At 48.0% G+C, this 19,944-nt stretch overlaps 1 protein-coding gene across 6 annotated transcripts in view; it reads right to left on the bottom strand.

Moving 5' to 3' along the window:
- Positions 1-19,944, bottom strand: part of DZIP1L (DAZ interacting zinc finger protein 1 like) — a 70,737-nt gene that overhangs the window by 10,642 nt on the left and 40,151 nt on the right. For 5 of the 6 annotated variants that reach the window (XM_088840362.1, XM_088840349.1, XM_088840356.1 and 2 more), the window contains 8 exons: positions 15,075-15,137; positions 13,576-13,716; positions 11,132-11,162; positions 9,787-9,840; positions 6,453-6,586; positions 4,219-4,411; positions 924-1,140; positions 325-512 (listed from right to left, as the gene is read on the bottom strand). In XM_088840362.1, coding sequence (XP_088696488.1) covers positions 325-512; positions 924-1,140; positions 4,219-4,411; positions 6,453-6,586; positions 9,787-9,840; positions 11,132-11,162; positions 13,576-13,716; positions 15,075-15,137 — 1,021 coding nt within the window. The remainder of the gene's footprint in view (positions 1-324; positions 513-923; positions 1,141-4,218; positions 4,412-6,452; positions 6,587-9,786; positions 9,841-11,131; positions 11,163-13,575; positions 13,717-15,074; positions 15,138-19,944) is intronic. The other variant, XM_088840360.1, reaches the window with a different exon arrangement.

Below are 19,944 nucleotides of genomic sequence, written 5' to 3'. Positions count from 1 at the left end.
GACTCCACACTCCCACTTCCTAGACGTTTGCACCCTATCATCCACCTGGCAGGTCGTCAGTTCTTCTCCAGAGATCTGGTTCTGGTGGGTTCGATGGGCTAGCAGGCTGGGACCACGCCATGAACAAGATGAAGTTCCGCAGAATTCGTGACACTGTAGACTTGGCAGATGGCACAGAACTGGGCTTACCTCCCAGTTTGTCCACTTACTGCCTTTGGAAAGACAAAATCTAAGCTCTATATTCTTTAAACTTTGGCTAGAAAATGCAACTGAAGCCAGAAGCTACAAGCCTCGTTAACAGTCTTATAAGAAAATCTTCCTCACCTGAGGAGGCCAGCCCGCCCGAGCCCTTGCCAGGGGACTGGGCGCTCCCCTCCGAGGTCTCGGTGTCAGACCAGTCCCAGGCATCCTGCGGCCGGGGCCCCACCCTCGAAGGAACTCTCGGGGGCTGGAGGGACGCACGCGGCCCAGCATCTCCCTCCGAGTCCTCTTCAGAACTGAACGGGGGCGTACTGTCAGAAGGAGAGGAAAAGAGGAGTGCGTGAGCTGGAAGGAAGATGATCAAAGCCACACTTCACCACTTGCAAGCTGGCTGGCCCAGAGCCAGTCCTGCCCCTGGCACCCCTGGGCCCGGACACCAGCCAGGAGTCATCTGGAGAGGGGCAGCCACCCTCTGTTAGAAGATGAAGACCCAGCCCCTCCAGGGCGGCAACTGGGGCTTGGGGATGACTCAGTAAGAGAAGGGGAGGTTTGCCCTGGCCAGGAGCAAGGGACTCCAGTCTCTTCATGGGTTGGACCCCACCTGAGGCCCCGCCTGTCCACTTCTTTCTCTGCCCCTCACCTGTCTGCAGAAGCCGGTCGGGGGCCTAGGACAGGGTGGGGGCCACACCATGGCCCCTGTGAGAATGCAGAGCCGAGCTCACCTCAGCCCAGGCCCTGGGGAAGAAGGGGTTCCGGGGGGTCCAGACGCTCTGGAGCGAGGAGTAGGGGTGGGCCCTGGGGCCAGGCCCAGGCTATGGCTGCTGCAGCTCTGAAGACTTGTCACAGGGGGCTCTGCTGGCTTGGATGGCTGTGCCACATGCAGGGTCCTGGCCTTTGGCTGGACTTCTTTGGTGACCAGTGGGCTCTGCTGGCTTTTGACTAGAAACACAGGTAAGAACGCATTTCAGGGCATATCCAGCTGGACCCTCAAGCCTGAAAAGGAGGCAGAAAGAGGCTCCAACACACAGGAAAACGACGAGTCACTCTGTGCAGTGTACTGCTATAACCACAGCAGATTTAATTATTTCCCCACCCCAAGCATCCCATGGCCAGCCAAGCCTGGGGCTGGGACCCACGGTTTCATCAAAGGCCAGGAGAGCGGCTGGTATTCCGGGGTCATGTCATCATTCCAGGAGACCTAGGGGAGGCAGCAGGTCTAAGGAAGGCCCAGCGTGTCTGCAGCTTACCCCCGACACAATCCTAGAAGCTGACCTTGTCAAGGCCACCTACCCTGTCTACCCAACTCCGGCGGCTGCTGCCGGAGTTCAAGCAGCCTTGCAGGAAGGCCCTGATGCCACCAGAGGGCACTCTAGGACCACCTGGGCCATCAAGATCCACGCACCTCCTCCCAGAAGGGGCCCTGTGGCTGCAGTGTTTAAGGCAGGAAATCAGACACAGCCCCTCCCTCTTCCCAATTACCAGGAGAGCCAAGCCTGGGGGTGGGCTGTGGTGGGGACGGGGAGCGGGGGTGTTCTGCAGGACCCATGATTTTTTTTATGCAAAGAGAAGAGCAGAGAAAGTACATCACAGGGAGGCAAAGTAAGTACTGTTTCATGAAACTCGAAAGTATGGACTGAGCCACAGCATAAAATGCATTTCTTACTGTAGTTCAAAGTTAAAGGTGTTTGAAATGCACTACGCTCGGAGGATGCATTTACACAGAAGTGGGTCTTCTAGGAAAGAGTAAACTAGAGGTAACTTGCTAAAGTAAAATAAACTGGCCGAGGGAAAATAATAAGAGCTACAGTTCCAGTGCACAGACCAAGCTAAGCACTTTACATCCAACATCCATTTAGCCCCAGACAGGCTTCCAGAGCTTCAGGAACTTGCTCAAGACCCACGATTCCATGGGAGTCCATGGCAGATGCAAACCCAGGTGGCCAGTCTCCCCAAATCTCGGGCTTTTGCCACTGCCTGGACTACATCCCCCAGCTTTGCCCCCAGACAAAAGAGACACGGTCTGAGCAGAGACAGGAGGTGCGCATTTGTACAACACTCCTGGGGACTAGAAAGAGAGCACGTGGGGGTGCAGAGCCAGAAAGTGACCTAAGAAATGCCAAGAGAACAGCTCATCACATAGGTCAGTAACGGGCCCTGAGAAGGAACGGGCCCCCAGGGAAGGGGAGATAGACAGTGGGGGGCAGGGATGCTTCCACCCCAGGTTCTGGGACCACAGGCACAAGCACTGGGGGAGGGGGTGGCACCACAAGAGCAAGAAGCCTTCTCTTCTCTTGGAAACCAGGAGTCAGAGGGGCTTTCATCCGCCCTCCAGCCCCCAGCCCCGGGGTCTGGCCCCTCTCCACTGAGCAGCCCCAGCCTGTGCTGGGCCCCATCACATCACCTAGTTCTGGCTGGTTTCCAGCTAAGGGGCAAGCCCTGGCCCAGATCAACTTCAGTAAAGTGAAAAGTGAAATTCTCAGGTGTGTCTGACTCTTTGTGGCCCCTTGGACTGTAGCCCACCAGGCTCCTCTGTCCATGGAATTCTCCAGGCAAGAATTCTCCTCTAGGAGAGGGTAGCCTAACCTTTCTCCAGGGGACCATCCCAACTCAGGAATCGAACTGGGGTAAATACTGCACCTCAATAAATACTGCACTAAATTAAACAAATTAGGAATGAAGGAACATTTGAGGCAGAGGGCTTTGTGACAAATCTCCTTCAGTCTGAGATTTCTTTCTGTGCGAGACTGAAAACTATCCTTTCCTTAGAGATTTTAAGGTCAGGTGTTTAAACCAAATAGAACAGAGTTACCCAGACCATTGACATAACTTCTACCATATTCTCATACCAACTGTCCTGTTTTCTATGCAACATTTTTATAGAAAATGATACCACTTTTAAACATAAAATTCCCACTTTATACTTACCCAAGTAATCATTTCCATGAGCTTTCAGGGTTGCTATGTTAGTAATATTTTTCCAATGTACACGAAAAAAAATAAAGATTAAATCTTAAAATTATTGATTCACGTACCAAATAACTAAAATATAGATAACTAAAATTATCTCACATACCTCCCAGAGATGTGTGGACCACACTCTGGAAACTTCCTTTGCACAAAGAGCTCAGGTTGGGTCTGTCTGGACATGAGGAGATAACAAAAGTGACCCTCCTCTGACCACACACACCCATGACTGCAAGGAGCTAGGGCATCGCCCTGCATGAGGATCTGGGACCCCTCTAGAGATGGGGGCTCCTGGTGCAAAGACACAATCCCCTTGGTCCCTAAGTTCCTTGAGGACAGAGATCAGAGGGCCCTCGCCCGCATACTTCAGTCTTCCACAGGAACCACAGGGCCTTTCCTTGTCACAACCCCAGGGACAAAGTAGCTGGCTCGCCCAGGGAAGGGGTCTGAGCTCTGAGGATGTGTCCGCCTGCTGAACTGGCCCAGCCTCTCACGCCCTCCCACTGCTCTAGGCAGAATATTCCATCTGATTGATCCTTGCTCCCATCTGCAGCCCCTGTGCTGACAACACTTTGTTGGAGCCAAGTTCAGCCTGTGGTCCAAGCAAGCAAAACAGTGCAGAACTGAGCTGCTGAGGAGGCCTTGTGTCTGAGCAGGGACAGCTGGCCCTGGTTCTCCTCTGCTTCCCTGAGGAACCCAGGTGGTGATGATGATGATGATGATGATTGATGATGATGATGATGCTGCTGCTAAGTCACTTCAGTCGTGTCCAACTCTGTGTGACCCCATAGACGGAAGCCCACCAGGCTCCCCCGTGGGATTCTCCAGGCAAGAACACTGGAGCGGGTTGCCATTTCCTTCCCCACCCCTAGACCCTGTTTTTCCAACAGAGGTCTTTTGGATTCAGCCACCTATAAGAGCCCTATTGTCTGGCCCCTCTGAGCAACGAGAAACGCCTCGATGAGGACAGAGATTATATCCCTCCTCCGCAAACGCAAACAAGCCTGGACCCTCCCAGCTCCCAATTCCAAGCAGGCCCTCTTGCCAGCTCACCTGGCACCTCGCCCTCTGGCTGGGACACCGGGGCCCCATCCCTCTGTCTGTCCTTCACTCTGCTGGTGGCTTCCTTAATGAGCTTCTCCCTCAGGCTCAGAAACTCAGAAAACCTCCTGGCCTTCTGCTCCCGCTGGGTTCGCAGGATGGACTCCAGGTGTCTGAAGGTCTGAGCGGGAATCCCCTTGGCATCCTGGAAGACACAGAGGTCCCCTTCAGAGATGGGCTCCCCTCCTCCTTCCCTTGGCCTCTCACACTTCCTGCTGGCCTGGGAGTCACTGGAATCCACGCTGGTGCCTCCGGGAGAGGATGAGCTGAGCATCAGGGCAAGGGCAAGCAGGCTGCTGAAAGTGAGGTGGGCTAGGGCTTGGGAGCCCCAGCAAAGCATGAGTAGAAGGATGATGCAGAGGGACTACGCACAGTTCAATCAACATCAAGCATACGGCTGAGATGGGACATGCCTCTCCACTATCCTTGTGGGAGACTGGGGCTTGCTCCTTTCTGTACTTGCATTATCATTTAGCCGCAAACACTGTCCTCTGTGGCTGACAATGGTTGAAAACACCAACTGCAAAAAATCGAAGCCAGGCACCCTTCCAACACTTATTGGAACTTTCTTGGGCTTTTGACATACACCCTTGAGGAATAATTTAAGATTAGAAGAAATGTTTTAATCAAGTCTGAACATAAGGCCAAAGTTAGATTGAGTGGTAGTTGAAAAAAGTCAATGATTAGGGAGCATCTTGGCTAAATTAAACTTAGGTGTTTGGGTTTTTTTCTTATTTTACTCTATACACACAGTATCCTCAATAATGTGATATTCCAGCTGCCTTAGTAATAAGGTGGGTATTTTAATAATGGATTTCATTGATGCCTTTAATGATAATATGCATACTCTGGTTGAACAGGAGCATGAGAAAACAATGGTGTTCAAATATTAATTTGTACCAGATAGGGCTTTACGGAAACCCACTCCAGTATTCTTGCCTGGAGAATCCCATGGACGGAAAAGCCTGGTAGGCTACAGTCCATGGGGTCGCAAACAGTCGGACACGACTGAGCGACAGAACAGAACAGGGCTTTCAGAGCCTGCTCCACCCACAGCCACCTTCTGAGTGGGCATGGCCATGGGTGCTAGTGATGATAGACACGTCACCCCTCCAAAGGCCAGATTAAGCCAATTAAATTCCCCTTGTCAGAAAATAGAGACATAGTACTTTGGGGCACGTACGGTCCCTTTGTCTAGTAGAAGATGCGACATCTTGTTTAATAGTTCCACCAAGACTATCTCATTGTAATTTGTCAAAATCATATCAATATGAAAAGTTAAAGTATTAGCCACTCAGTTGAGGTTTTTGGCAACCCCATGGATTGTAGCCTGCCAGGCAGCTCCTCTGTCCATGGAATTCTCCAGGCAAGAATACTGGAGTGGGTTGCCATTCCGTTCTTCAGGGGATCTTCCTAACCCAGTGATCAAACCCAGGTCTCCTGCATTGCAGGCGGATTCTTTACCATCTGAGTCACCAGGGAATCCTTTATCCACTTAATGTTCACCATCAGACCTGGACCTTCAAACTAAGGCACATCCTTTTATTATTCATTCTTATAGTATCCAATACTTCACTTGCAGAGCATTTCACAATGTTAAATTATTAGATTTCAGGACAACCATTGTTTAGTATCTGAGTTCCCTACCATCTATAAACTCCATGAAAAAATTTTCAGTTCTAATTCATCACTGTATTCTCAGCATGCGTGTGTGCCAAGTCACTTCAGTTGTGTCCGACTCTTTGTGACCCCATAAACTGCAGCCCGCCAGGCTCCTCTGTCCATGGAATTCTCCAGGCAAGAATAGTGGAGTGGGTTTCCATTTCCTTCTCCAGTTTTCTCAGAACCTAGTATAACAGTTAGCATAAAGGTGCTCAATAAATATTTGTTGAATATGTGAATGACAAGAAAGAAAAAGAAATAGAGACACAGAGAAAGTAGCCAGTAAGTGGAGAGCACGGAGAGGTCAGGACACGGGGTGACATCTCAGGAAGCCACTGGAGGAAACAGAAGAGATCACAGTGCCAGCTGTGTGGCTTTATGTTCCCGGACACCAAGGGTGCCCCACTGGAACGAATGAGATGAATAAGCTTACGCTATAAAGAACAATTGACCCTTTGTTGGTTTAGGAACACCCCATGTCCAAATGGTAGGTGCGGCCCTGCCACGGTGGTACCGGAACTCACTCTCTTTATCCCCATGCTTTCCAGCTTCTCCTCCAGGGTGTCCTCCAGGACTGGCCTGAACTGCTTCAGCAAGGTGGGGTTTCGCCTCAGGGCTTCCAGCACCTTCTGCTGTCCGCTGTGGGAGTCCTCCAGCTCTGCAGCACAAGACAGCCACCAAGGTCAGCTGGGGTGCCCAGAACCTCCGCTCCCACAGCCCCAGCGCACCCAGCCAAGAATCATGGTCTCCAGCCTATGACCCAGGGCCACCGACCCCACCTGAGTATCCATCCCCAGGTTGTTCCTCTGGGAATCACAGCAGCAGACCCTCCACCCACCTTTGGGATCCTCATCCCCTGGACCTTCAAGATCTGGCTCAGTCCTGTCCCAGGTTGACTCAGAGCTTTCGGGGTTCTGACTCCTCTCTCTCCCCACCCAAATTTATCGAGTATAATTAACATATAGCACTGTATACATTTAAGATGCATAGCATAACGATTTGATTCACATTCATGATATATGTATACACATATATACCGTGGACAGACAGCTGCCTGCTCCCCTCGAGTCTACTGTCTAAATTAGGTGTTCTCCCTCCAACTATATACAATAGAATTGCATGGGTTTAAAGTACAGATTATCTGGCCCCACCTTCCAGAGTCTGATTCCACGGATCTGGGGAAGGGCCCTGGAATCTGCATTTTAACTTGCTCGGATGCTTCTGATGGAGGTGACCCACAGACCACTCCTGAAGAAATACTGACCCAGTGTGCCTGCGTGCTAAAGTCACTTTAGTCATGACCAACTCTTTGCGACCCCATGGACTGTAGCCTCTCCATGGGATTCGCCAGACAAGAATATTGGAGTCGGTTGCCATGCCCTCCTCCAGGGGATCTTCCCGACCCAGGGATCAAGCCTGAGTCTCCTGCAACTCCTGCACTGCAGGCTGATTCTTTACCACTTAGCCACTGGGGAAGACCTATTGACCCAGAGGGTAACGAAATAGGCAATTAAAATAAAATGTGATTACTGCTATAAAGGGGCCGTCCAGGGTGAGTCAGGGAAGACCTCCCAGAAGTGCTCTTTGGGTCTAATGCCAGGGGCCACTGTGGTTAGAGGTGGACCAGCCTACTGACAAGTAATATGAGTGTGAACAGGCCAGCACTGGGACACGGAAGAAAACCCTCAAGGAGCTCAAAGTCAAGTAGTAATTTTATCCCTCGGTTGCATATGTGAAACATCTGGGCTCCAAGCTAAGTATGTCAGAATCTTGGAGGGTCAGCCCCTGGCCTTAAGATCTATTTGTGAAACTTCCCAGATCTTCTAACAGCCACGCCTGAAGACCAATTGGTCTAGAGCAGCGGTTCTCAAAGTGTGAGCCACGCTATGGGAGCCACTTATCACTTATTAAAAGCCCAGATTCTCAGATCCCCACTCCAACCTGTGTGTTAGTCGCTCAGTCGTGTCTGACTCTTTTCAGCCCATGGACTGTACCCACCAGGCTCTTCTGTCCATGGAATTCTCCAGGGAAGTTGCCATTTCCTACTCCACCACTTCAACCTGACTGATTCGAAACTTCACGAGGTGGAGCCCAGCAATCTGAGTTTTAATAAGTCCTCCCTCACCCCCAAGGTCGATTCTCTGCTGAGTCTGCACAGGGCATGAGCCCCAGCTTGGCTGTATATTGAAATCACCGTTGGAGCTTTGTGTACTACCGATGCCCGAAGCCCAGCCCTGCGTGTGGTGATCTAGGCAGCAAGTGGCTGGTGTGCTCCTCCAGAGAGTTGCAAGCAGCCGGGGAGAGTCCTAGTGCGCGACCATTGCAGAGAGCTGTGCAGATGTCCTCAAACTTGAGCAAGCACCAGAGTGCCCGGGAGGGCAGGTGCAGACAGAAACGGCTAGGCCCTGCCCCAGAAGTTCTGATTCAGTTTGTGCGGCTGAGAATTTGAAAATCTGCATTTCTAGCCAAGTTCCCAGGGGATGCTGCTGGTCTGACACTAGAAGAAGTAGAAAAGCAAGTGAAGAGGAACAGCAGGGTCTGACCAAGGTCCGGGTCCTCCCTGCAACAGGATGGGGTGTGGAGGAGGCGGGGAGGGGTCTCCCTCATTCACTGACCGCCTCCTAGAACTCGGTGCCCCCACTGGAGGATTTGGTTCATCCTCACCGTGGACCTTGTGTTACTCAGGGTTACCTGTAACTTATTTTTACTACTATATTCCAAGGTTAAGTGCACTGGGGCGGGAGGGCAGCAGAGGACTGATTAAATTTTGGTTCATCCATCCAACAGGGTACTTTGAAGTCCTGAAAAAATAATGGAGCAGCTCGATATAAAGGGATAAGAAATGACCCCCTAATAAGTTGTTAAGAAACAACCATAGAACAATATTTATACTGTGCTCCCATTTAGGAAAAAGGAAAAGAATGCATACATGTACGTGCTTGTGTTTGCACCAAGTGTCTCTGGAAAGAAACGTGACAAACCATTAACAATGGAATCTCTGGGTGGAGACTGGATGGCCTGGCAGAAGGGAGACCTACTGTGCACCCTTTTGCTTTTTCTGCCAAAAGCGTAGATGATTGCCTCAAAAGTAAAGAAAAACATTACATTAAAAAACAAAAAATACCCCATGATGAACTCTCTGGTGACACAAATAAAAGCCTTTCCTCGGTACATCTGTTGGGTCACTCTGGAACTGTCACACCACAGCCGGGCTGGGTGTGCAGGCCTGGTCAGCAGGTCGGCTGTGAGCTCTCTCTGATCTTTCCTGGGAGTTCCTCCTCCCGACTCACCTAGGAGAGTCTATTTTTTTTCACTTTTCCATTGTCCTGGAAACATTCGGTTGAGAGGTCTGCACATCGGAGTCAGTCACTGAACAGAGTGTATAGAAGTGGCAGGCTCCCAGGGCTCTGCAGAGGGCACCGAGGAGGATTCCTGCACATCAGTTTGGCCGGTGTGATCTGCCTGCTGCATGCTCGCCACGCAGAAGAAAACTGCAAAGGTCACCTGAGCCAACACAGTGAGGCCGTATCCACTGCTCTGGGTCATAGCAGGCGAGAGGCGGTGGGGCAGGCACCAGGGACAGGCTACGCAGCAGGCGACATCACGCCCAATCCCGACTCCACCACCTGCTGCTCCGTGACTCTGGGCAAGTCACTGATCCTCTCTGAACCAGGGAGAACCAGGAGGTTGCACATGTGTACCTTCGTGTCATATGCCTGACAAGCACAGGGTGCTTAAGAAATATTAACTTCATATCCCTAGTTCCCTGCACCCAGATTCAGGCAGCCAGATCCAGTTAAGTAGAGACAAACTCATCAATGAAGAGGGCAGCCCCCAGAGAAGAAATTGGAGCCTCACCTTCCTCGGAAGAGTCCTCATCTGTGTCCGCAGCCTTCGGGTCCTCACAGATCCCTGAGGAGAGCAGGAGTAGTTAGTGTCTCCAGGGCCTTGGGCCGCACCCCCACCTCAGAGAAGAGAACAGGCCACTATGTGACTGCAGGCCAGAAACAGCAAGGACTCGAGTCGGTCCTCTAGCAGACACAGGCAGGATGAAGCAGTGGTCACAACCGTGACCTGGGAGGCAGAATCCACATTCCAGCTCTGCCCCTCACCAGCTGCCCATGACAGAAGTCCCTGAACTTCTCTAAGCCTCAGGTGCCTCTTCTAGAAAGTGAGGACAGTCATACCCACCCCACACTAAAGTGTGGGGACAAAGTGCTGAGACAATGGATCTGAAGTCTATGACACACAGCTCTCATTAATGGCCCACCCCAGCCCTGGGCTTCCCAGGTGGCTCAGTGGTAAAAAAAAATTAGCTTGCCAATACACAAGAGATGCGTGTTCAATCGCTAGGTTCGGAAGATCTCCTAGAGTAGGCAATGGCCTACCCACTCCAGTATTCTAGCCTGAAGAATTCCATGAACAGAGAAGCCTGGTGGGATCGCAAAGAGTCGGATGTGACTAAGCAACTGAGCACGCACAGACACACACACCCCAGCTCCAGCACTCAGATCACAGCCATAGAATGGCACCTCTCTGAACTGGTTGCGAGACTGTAAAAGAAACATCTAACCTCAAGGCAGAGGATGGGGAAGATGTGTGGGTTTGCCAGAAAAGGCAGAAGGGAAGCTACAGGCATAGGGCAGCAGAGGTGGGGTGGAGTCGGAAGGTTTCACAAGGGGCTAGCCAGGTCCTCCGAGCAGGCTGTTCCCCAATAGGTTACTGTCGCCCTTTAGACATCAGCACCTGCATCTGTCAGACACGCACGCTGAGAAGCATGCACACAAGACGAGGAGGGCAGACTCTCTAGACAGGCATATTCAGAGGTTTGGGGTCAACTTGCCGCAAGATGGAAACAAGGTAAAGTTGGATGGTACTGAATCACAGTTGTGGTGAATTAGAAAGAGCCTGTTCATGAGCCCTGCCACTCCATCCATCACCTCCCGCCCAGGATTCTCACCCTCCACCCCACCTCATGTCTCCACCAACCTATAGAGAAGAGCAGTCCAGGCAAGAAACCCTGCTACCTGCACAGAATGCCTTCAGCATGAACCTGGGCTGGAGCCCTGTCTGTTCCAGAAATAAGCGTCTTCTCACCCTCCCTTGTCCAGCCAGAGAGCCTGCATTGACTGGTATAGCATGACAGAGACAGGAGAGGGGACCAGAGGCAGGAGAGACAGGAGACAGGAGACAACAGACTTACCCTCCACTTTCCGGAGAGACATGGTCTGCATCTGCAAAGACATGGAACAAAGCAGGTTACAGGCAGCAGGGGGCTCTGCTGTGAGTGGTGGGGCTGCCTAGCTCTGTGAAGAAGGGACGGTCAGTGTTTCCACACCATCCACTAGGAGCTCAGAATACTCTGCCCCGGCCCCACAACACACCTCCTGCTTTGCAGATGTGAGGGCATGGCAGCAAGACTGAACAGTGGCAATCAGGTTGGCACCATGCTCCGTTTTCCCATGGTGGGGAGGCAAGAAGGCCCCTCTACAGAGAGGGACTGTGGCCTGGAGGACAGGAACCCCATGCAAGCAGAGGGGCATAAGCACGCAAGTAACCTCAGGCAGGGCGAGAGAGGCGCCTCTCCTGAGATGCGGGCCTCTGAGCTGAGTGCCCCCTGGGGGGAAGGGGGCGTGATGTGAACAGTCACTGACTCTCTGCTCGACCCCGCTTTTCCAGGAAGTGCCTCTTCTTCCTCGGTTTACATAGCCCCTTGTGACTATGTGATCCCCACACCACAGCCATAGCTGACTGTCCAGGTTTGGGCAGAGAATTCTGGATTGGTAACATGTGAACTCAAGAGCTCTGGGCAGCTAACTGGTTTGAGTTTTTATTTTCTTTGTTTGTTTTGCCACATGGGGCAGACACGGAATAGAAGCTGACCTTCACAGGGAAAATCAAAACAGTTACACATAAAGGAACAGAGACATATCACAGGGCAATGACCTGACCACATTTCATGCCTTTCGACTCAGCTTATTCCTAGACTTAGCTGTTCCCCTGCCTTGAGCTTTCTGAGAGACCTTGTTTAACCTTACGACAAATCTCCTCTTCTGCTTAGGCTTGAGTTGTTTTTCACTACTTACTGATGAATGATTCATCCAATGTCCATTTCTATTCCTCCTTTGCTTACCTCTATCCTAGAAAGTATAAAGCTAGTTATTTCTTTTCGAACCTTCCTCACAACTATAGTTTCCACAGTTTTGACTAGTAAAATATAAGTAGAAGCCTAGAGAAGAGCTTTTCATCAACTTTTTCCATTGAATATGGTTGTGATGGTTGGGGCTATGGCAGCCATTTTGCAACTATCAGAGTCAAGCATAAGTCAATATGCTAAAGTGAAAATGAAAGGGTTAGTCACTCCATCACTGACACTTTGCAACCCCATGGACTATAGCCCATGAGGCTCCTCTGTCCATGGGATTCTTCAGGCAAGAATACTGGAGTGGGTTGCCATTCTCTTCTCCAGGGGATCTTCCTGATCCAGAGATCAAACTGGGGTCTCCTGCATAGCAGGCAGATTCTTTACCATCTGAGCCACCAGGGAATATGCTAAAGACAGCAATTTAAAAAATAACAACAGCCTAGAATTCCAATGGCATAATGTTGCTGCTAAGTCAAGTGTGACCTCTTTCGGTGTTACAATAAAAATAAACACCGGTTAAGCTATTCTGTTATATTTAGCCAGTGGGTTCCTAACCGAAACAACCATAAATAAGAATTCTGGTAACAAAAGGAGGAAACCTCCAGGCAGCCACAGCTTTGAAGAGCTAAATGTGTTAAGGGAAGTAGTAAAAAGAAAAGCAGCAAGGAAGTGGGTTAGATACGTTGACAGCTGGAAGAACAGAAAGGCACAAACAGCAAGAGGTATAGGAACAGTGGACTAGACAGTGACGGTAGGTGTCCCGCCCAGGAAAGCCCTGGGAGGGTGGTTCACAGCAAGGACCTAAGGCCAGAGGAGGGCCCAGCTGGGGACAGACACACGTCTCCACCGACCTGGGGCTCAGAAAGGAGGGCTGCACCTGGGCTGGGCAGAGAATGATCCACATTGGATGAAGAGTCAGAGGGGCGAGTTTTAGAAGAAGGGTGCTTAGTAAGTGATGCCTTCTTGTCATACTAGCTTATCTAACAGCCTCCTCAGAGGCTGTTAACTTATGAAAAAGGAATTAGTTAAGAAATGGTGTCTGAGAACACAGTGAAAGGAGCACAGGCTTCGCATTCCGCCTACCTGGCTAGGGTTGACTCTCACCCCTGTCATTTATAACATGCACTGTGTAGACTCAAGTGAGGTGCTTAAGTTCTCGAGCCTGTCTCATCATCTGTCAAAGGAAGCTGGGGAGAAGGTAATGTCTACCTTGAAAGGCAGCAGTGAGGTTTACATGAGGAATAAGCAAAGGATCAACCAGGCGCTGGCATTCACGTGGTCTCTGCTGGCACTGTGAACCCACCAACACAGCCCCTAAGGACAGCAGTCATGTCTTCCACATCCTCACCACTTTCTGCCCCTCAAATCTGAAGACTCTTCCCTCGCCTCAGAGACACTAACTAATGAAACTGGAGCCACCAAGTCCAAGAGACTCTAAGGAGATCCTCACAGGGAAGGGGTCTTCGGCTCCAGGTCCCGACTGGGAGGAGGGACACACCTACCATCTCCTCCTGGGAGGCAATGAGCCTGGCTTGTTCCTGGAGCTGGGTGCGGAGGGCATGGATCTGGCGCTGGGCCTGGGCGGCTGCTTTCCTCTGATCCTGAGACAGGGTAGCCTGGAGCCTCTCGTTCTGCTCCTGCAGCTGGTGGCACAGGGTGGCCGGTCAGTCACAAGTCTGCAGTGATCTCTGAGAGCTCAGTGCCTGCAGGACCTGCACCTGCAGGTAAACGCTGGCCAGAGTTTCACCTGAAGTTGGTGGCAGGTTTCCAGACCTGGGCGAGTAGCTTTCTAACAAGACTGACTTCCTTCCTATTTGAGGACATTTTAAGTGGCATCTGAGGAGAAGTGAGAATTGAATGCAGGCCCCTAAGGTCAGGGCAAAGGCTCTCTGTCAGGTGTGCCACCCACAGGAGGACAGTCAGGTAAGTTGAGGTCATTCAAAAATCATCAAATGGGTGCTTTTAGGTGAAGACAAAAGATGAAGGGAATGTGGTTACAAACTACCTCTGATGTAAGAGCAGAGAGAAAATGACACCACTTATTTCTGCATAAAGAACCTCTAGAAGGATACAAGAAAGCAATAACAGTGGTCACCTGTGTGGTGGGTGTCGGGGATAGGTAGGTGGAAATGGAGCAGAAGTGAGACTTTACTCCATGTACCTTAATATAGTTCTTCTGCTCTTTGGAATAAACTTGAATGCATTTCCCATTTTTGAATTGTTCAAATAAGATAAACCTATCAGAGACTTCCTTGGTGGTCCAATGGTTCAGACACTCTATTCCCAACGCAGGGGCCAAGCGTTTGATCCCTGGTCAGGGAACTAAGATCCCAAAAGCCACATGGAACAACCAAAAAATAAATACATAAAGATTTTTTTAAAAAGATAAACTTCTCAGAGGGGAACCACTTGAATGGGGGACCATCCATCATGCACCAGACTCAGATCTAAGCACCTTTACCTTCTGAGCTTTCTGAAGCAGAACCTAGGGCTCTTCTTAACTGGCTTCATCCTCCACCTGCCTTCTCCTCAGGGACATTTTTATAGAAGCTGGTTTCTCTGTCCTAAGGACCACTGCTCTCTCCCCACTGGTCTCAGTGTCTGAACCCTTCCATTTGAGCTGCCCCTGAACTATTGCTGAGGTCCGCAACCACCTGGATCTCTCCTGGGTGGGCTTTCAAAGGAGGGCCAACACTGAATGACCAGGCAATTCTCTGAGTTTCATAGCACAGCCTTACTTAGAGAGCCTTAAGGGGTCACTGAAGTGGAATCCATGGAGAAAGGATATGCTGGATTCAGAAGAGAAGGCCTAGAGGCCCCTGCTCCCAGCCAGGAAAGCAGCTGACCCCTCTGTGTATTGACGGGGGTCAGCAACAGGGAACCGTATCAGCAACAAAATATCTGCCAACCAGTTCAAGGCAGGGGGCGAAGGATGGGGAGCTGAAGGATGAGAGGAAGTCATGGGAAACCAGGCTCCCCAAGACAGTCCGGTGAGACCTACCTCTCTCTTCTGAGCTGCATGCTCTTCCTGCAGTGCCCTCATTTTCTTCCTCCATTCTGTTTTCTGAAAAAGATTAAATGCTTATCAAATGGGCCCCTCTAGATATTAAAATATAGTACAAAGCTAAAAGAATTAAAATGTACTGGCTCACAGAGTAGGCAGACAGAGCAGTGAAAAGACTAGAAAGCCCAAAGATTTGGGGGTGGGGGGATGGAATCTACTCTGGGGGGAAGATGGATTATGGACAAATGGTGTTCAAACAAGTAGTTAACTACTTGAACTTGGATTGCAAAAAATATGAACTTGTATGCTGGGAGAAATATCAATAACCTCAGATATGCAGATGACACTACCCTTATGGCAGAAAGTGAAGAGGAACTCAAAAGCCTCTTGATGAAAGTGAAAGAGGAGAGTAAAAAGGTTGGCTTGAAGCTCAACATTCAGAAAACAAAGATCATGGCATCTGGTCCCATCACTTCATGGGAAATAGATGGGAAAACAGTGGAAACAGTGTCAGACTTTGTTTTTTTGGGCTCCAAAATCACTGCAGATGCTGATTGCAGCCATGAAATTAAAAGACGCTTGCTCCTTGGAAGGAAAGTTATGACCAACCTTGATAGTATATTAAAAAGCAGAGACATTACTTTGCCAACCAAGGTCTGTCTAGTCAAGGCAATGGTTTTTCCCGTGGTCATGTATGGATGTGAGAGCTGGACTGTGAAGAAAGCTGATCGCCGAAGAATCGATGCTTTTGAACTGTGGTGTTGGAGAAGACTTTTGAGAGTCCCTTATACTGCAAGGAGATCCAACCAGTCCATTCTAAAGGAGATCAATCCTGGATGTTCATTGGAGGGACTGATGCTAAAGCTGAAACTGCAATACTTTGGCCACCTCATGCGACGAGCTGACTCACTGGAAAAGACTCTGATGCTGGGAAAGGTTGGGGGCGGGAGGAGAAGGGAACGACCGAGAATGAGATGGCTGGATGGCATCACGGACTCTGTGGACATGAGTTTGAGTGAACTCCGGGAGTTGGTGATGGACAGGGAGGCCTGGCGTGCTGTGATTCATGGGGTCGCGGAGAGTCGGACACGACTGAGCGACTGAACTGAACTGAACTGAATCCTTATTTCACATCTTAAATGAAAACAAATTCTAGGTGGTCAAAGATTTCATCTTAAAAAATATAAGAGATATCAGCAAGATGATGGACTAGTAGGTTCCAGTTCTCAAAATACCCACAGATGAGAATACCTTTATGAGAGCTCAGGAATCCAGCTAGAGGTTCTAGCATCTTGATGAAGCAAAAAATCCAAGAGTGAATACACTGAAGAGCGGAAGAATCGTTTCACCTTACTTGTGTTACCCCTCACCCAAGACAGCACAGCTCAGTGCTAAGAGAGACCCCCTCAGCCCACAATCTCTCCCACAAGGAAAGTGAGTGCAAGTGAGCACCCGAATGCCCAGGGCTCGAAGGATGCTGCCCAGGGAGCCCACTTTTGTCTCACTCCATCAGAACTGAGGGAATCGACACAGCTGAATCGGTTTTCAGCGCTGGCACGCAGATCTCAACGCCACCTTCAGATTCTACTGGCTAGCTTGTGGACACCAGAAGGTATGGAAGAAGAGAAGTAAAAGTATAGACTATTTGTATGCAATCAAAGTTAAGTTGTTTCCAGCTTAAAATAGAGTGCTGTAATTATAAGATATTTTATGACTGGAAACGGTCAGTTTTCATTTCGATCCCAAAGAAAGGCAATGCCAAAGAATGTTCAAATTACCATACAATTGCACTCATTTCATATGCCAGCAAGATTATGCTCAAAATCCTTCAACCTAGTCTTCAGCAGTACATGAACTGAGAAATTCCAGATGTATAAGCTGGATTTAGAAAAGGCAGAGGAACCAGAGATCAAATTGCCAATATATACTGGATCATAGAAAAAGCAAGAGAATTCCAAAAAAATCTACTTCTGCTTGATTGACTAGGCTAAAAGCCTTTGAGTGTGTGGATCACAAGAAACTGGAATACTCTTAATGAGATGGAAATACAACACGACTTTACCTGCTTCCTGAGAAACCTGTATGCAGGTCAAGAAGCAACAGTTAGAACCAGACATGGAACAGACTGGTTCAAAATTGGGAAAGGAATACATCAAGGCTGTATATTGTCAACCTGCTTATTTAACTTATATGCAGAGTACATCATGGGAAACGCCAGGCTGGATGAATCACAAGCTGGAATCAAGATTGCTGGGAGAAATATCAATAACTTCAGATATGCAGATGATACCACTTCAATGGCAGAAAACAAAAGAGAAACTAAAGAACCTCTTGATGAAGGTGAAAGAGAAGAGTAAAAAAGCTGGATTAAAACTCAACATTCAAAAATGGTATCCAGTTCCATCACTTCAAAGCAAATAGATGGGGAAAAGTGGAAATAGTGACAGATTTCATTTTACTGGGCTCTAAAATCACTGTGAATGGTGACTGTAGCCACAAAACTAAAAGATGCTTCCTCCTTGGAAGAATAGTTATGACAAACCTAGACAGTGTATTAAAAAGCAGAGACAACACTTTACCAACAAAGGTCCGTATAGTCAAAGCTACAGTTTTTTTCAGTAGTCACATATGGATGTGAGAGCTGGACCATAAAGAAGGCTGAGCACCAAAAAACTGATGCTTTCAAACTGTGGTACTGGAGAAGACTCTTGAGAGTCCCTTGGACAGCAATAAGATCAAACCAGCGAATCCTAAAGGAAATCAACTCTGAATATTCATTGGAAGGACTGATGCTGAAGCTAAAGCACTAATACTTTGGCCACCTAATGTGAAAAGCTGACTCACTGAAAAAGACCCTGATGCCAAGAAAGATTGAGGGCAAGAGGAGAAGGGGGCTATAGAGGATGAGATGACTGGATGGCATCACTGACTCAATGGACATGAGTTTTAGCAAACTCAGGAAGATAGTGAAGGCCAGGGAAGTCTGGCGTGCTGCAGTTCATGGGGTCACAAAGAGTCGGACACAACGTAGTGACTGAATAACAACAACAAATACTAATTATAAAGAAAAAACTGTGGCAGATAAACAAAAGAGAAAGGAATCAAAGTACACACACACAAAATCATCAACTCACAAAGAAAGACAGCAAAAGAGAAAGAAAGGGAACAAGTAACTACAGGACAGTCTGAAAACAACAAAATGGCCAATAGCAAATCCTTTTTTATCAGTAATTACTTTAAATTTAAATGGACTAAATTCTCCAACAAAAGATTTAAAGTGGCTGAATGGATTTTAAAAACAAGATCGAACTATACGCTGCCTACAAAAGACTTAGCTTTAAGGGCACATACAGGCTGAAACTGAAGAGATGAGAGAAGACATTTCTGCAAATGGTAAACAAAAGAGAACAGTAGCTGTATTTATATCAGACAAAATAGACTTTAAGTCAAAAATTGTTATAAGAGACAAACAAGGTCATTATATAAGGGGTCAGTTAATCAGAAGGATATAAAATTGTAAATATACAGTCAGTCCTCCATATCAATGGATTCCACATCTGTGTATTCCACACCCAGGGATTCAATTAACTGTGGATTGAAAATATTTGGAAAAAAATTCCAGAAAGTTCCAAAAGCAAACTTGAATTTGCTTCATGCTAACAAATATGTACAGAGCATTTACATTGTAGCCACAATAAGTTACATAGAATTTACATTGTAATTAGGTATTATAAGTAATTTATAAATTATATAAAGAATTTAAAAATGATGTGTGTGAGTTATATGCAAAATATAAGGGCCTTGAGTATCTGAGAATTTTGGCCTCCATAGAGGTTCCTAGAACCAGTCTCCTATGGATGGATACTGAGGGATGGCTATGTATTCACACAACATAGGAGCATCTAAATATATAAAGCAAATATTAACAGAAATGAAAGGAGACACAGACAGTAATACAGTAACAGCAGAGGATTTCAATACTCCACTTTCAACAATGGATATATCATCCAGACAAAATCAATAAGTAAACAATGGACTTGAACAACACTGAAGAACAAGTGGACTGAACAGACATACACAGAACATTCTATCCAAGTATCAGAATACATATTCTCCTCAAATGCCCAAAGCTATTCCCCAAGATAGATCATAAAACAAAGTTTTACCGATTTAAACTTGAAATTGTATCAAGTTAATGTTCTTCAACCACAAAGTTATGAAACTAGAAATCTATAATAGAGAAACAAAAAAATTGTTTCTTGTGTTATCTACACAAATGTGTAGATATTAAACAAGACATTCCTGAACAAAGAAGAAACAAAAAATAACTTGTGACAAACAAAAATGGAACCACAACATACTAAAATTTCTAGGATGGAACAAAAGCAGTTCTAAGAGAGAACTTTATAGTCATAAACTTTTCCATTAATAAAAAAGAAAGATCGCATATAAACATTCTAACATTATACCTCAAGAGCCTAGAAAAAGAAGCACAAATTAAAGCTGGCAGGAAATAACAAAGATTATATCAGATGTAAATGAAATTGAGAATCAGAGATCAGATCAGTCGCTCAGTCGTGTCCGACTCTCCGCGACCCCATAAATCACAGCACGCCAGGCCTCTCTGTCCATCACCAACTCCCGGAGTTCACTCAAACTCATGTCCACCGAGTCGGTGATGCCATCCAGCCATCTCATTCTCAGTCGTCCCCTTCTCCTCCCGCCCCCAACCTTTCCCAGCATCAGAGTCTTTTCCAGTGAGTCAACTCGTCGCATGAGGTGGCCAAAGTATTGCAGTTTCAGCTTTAGCATCAGAAAAACAATAAAAAAGATCAACAAAAGTAAGAGTTAGTTTTTTGAAAAGATA

The sequence above is a fragment of the Moschus berezovskii genome, chromosome 1, assembly GCF_049115385.1.
Source record: "Moschus berezovskii isolate FMDL1 chromosome 1, NW_MosBer_1.0, whole genome shotgun sequence".
NCBI lineage: Eukaryota > Metazoa > Chordata > Mammalia > Artiodactyla > Moschidae > Moschus > Moschus berezovskii.
Note: the sequence above shows the minus strand (reverse complement) of the source record. Positions and strands in the feature narration are given on the sequence as shown.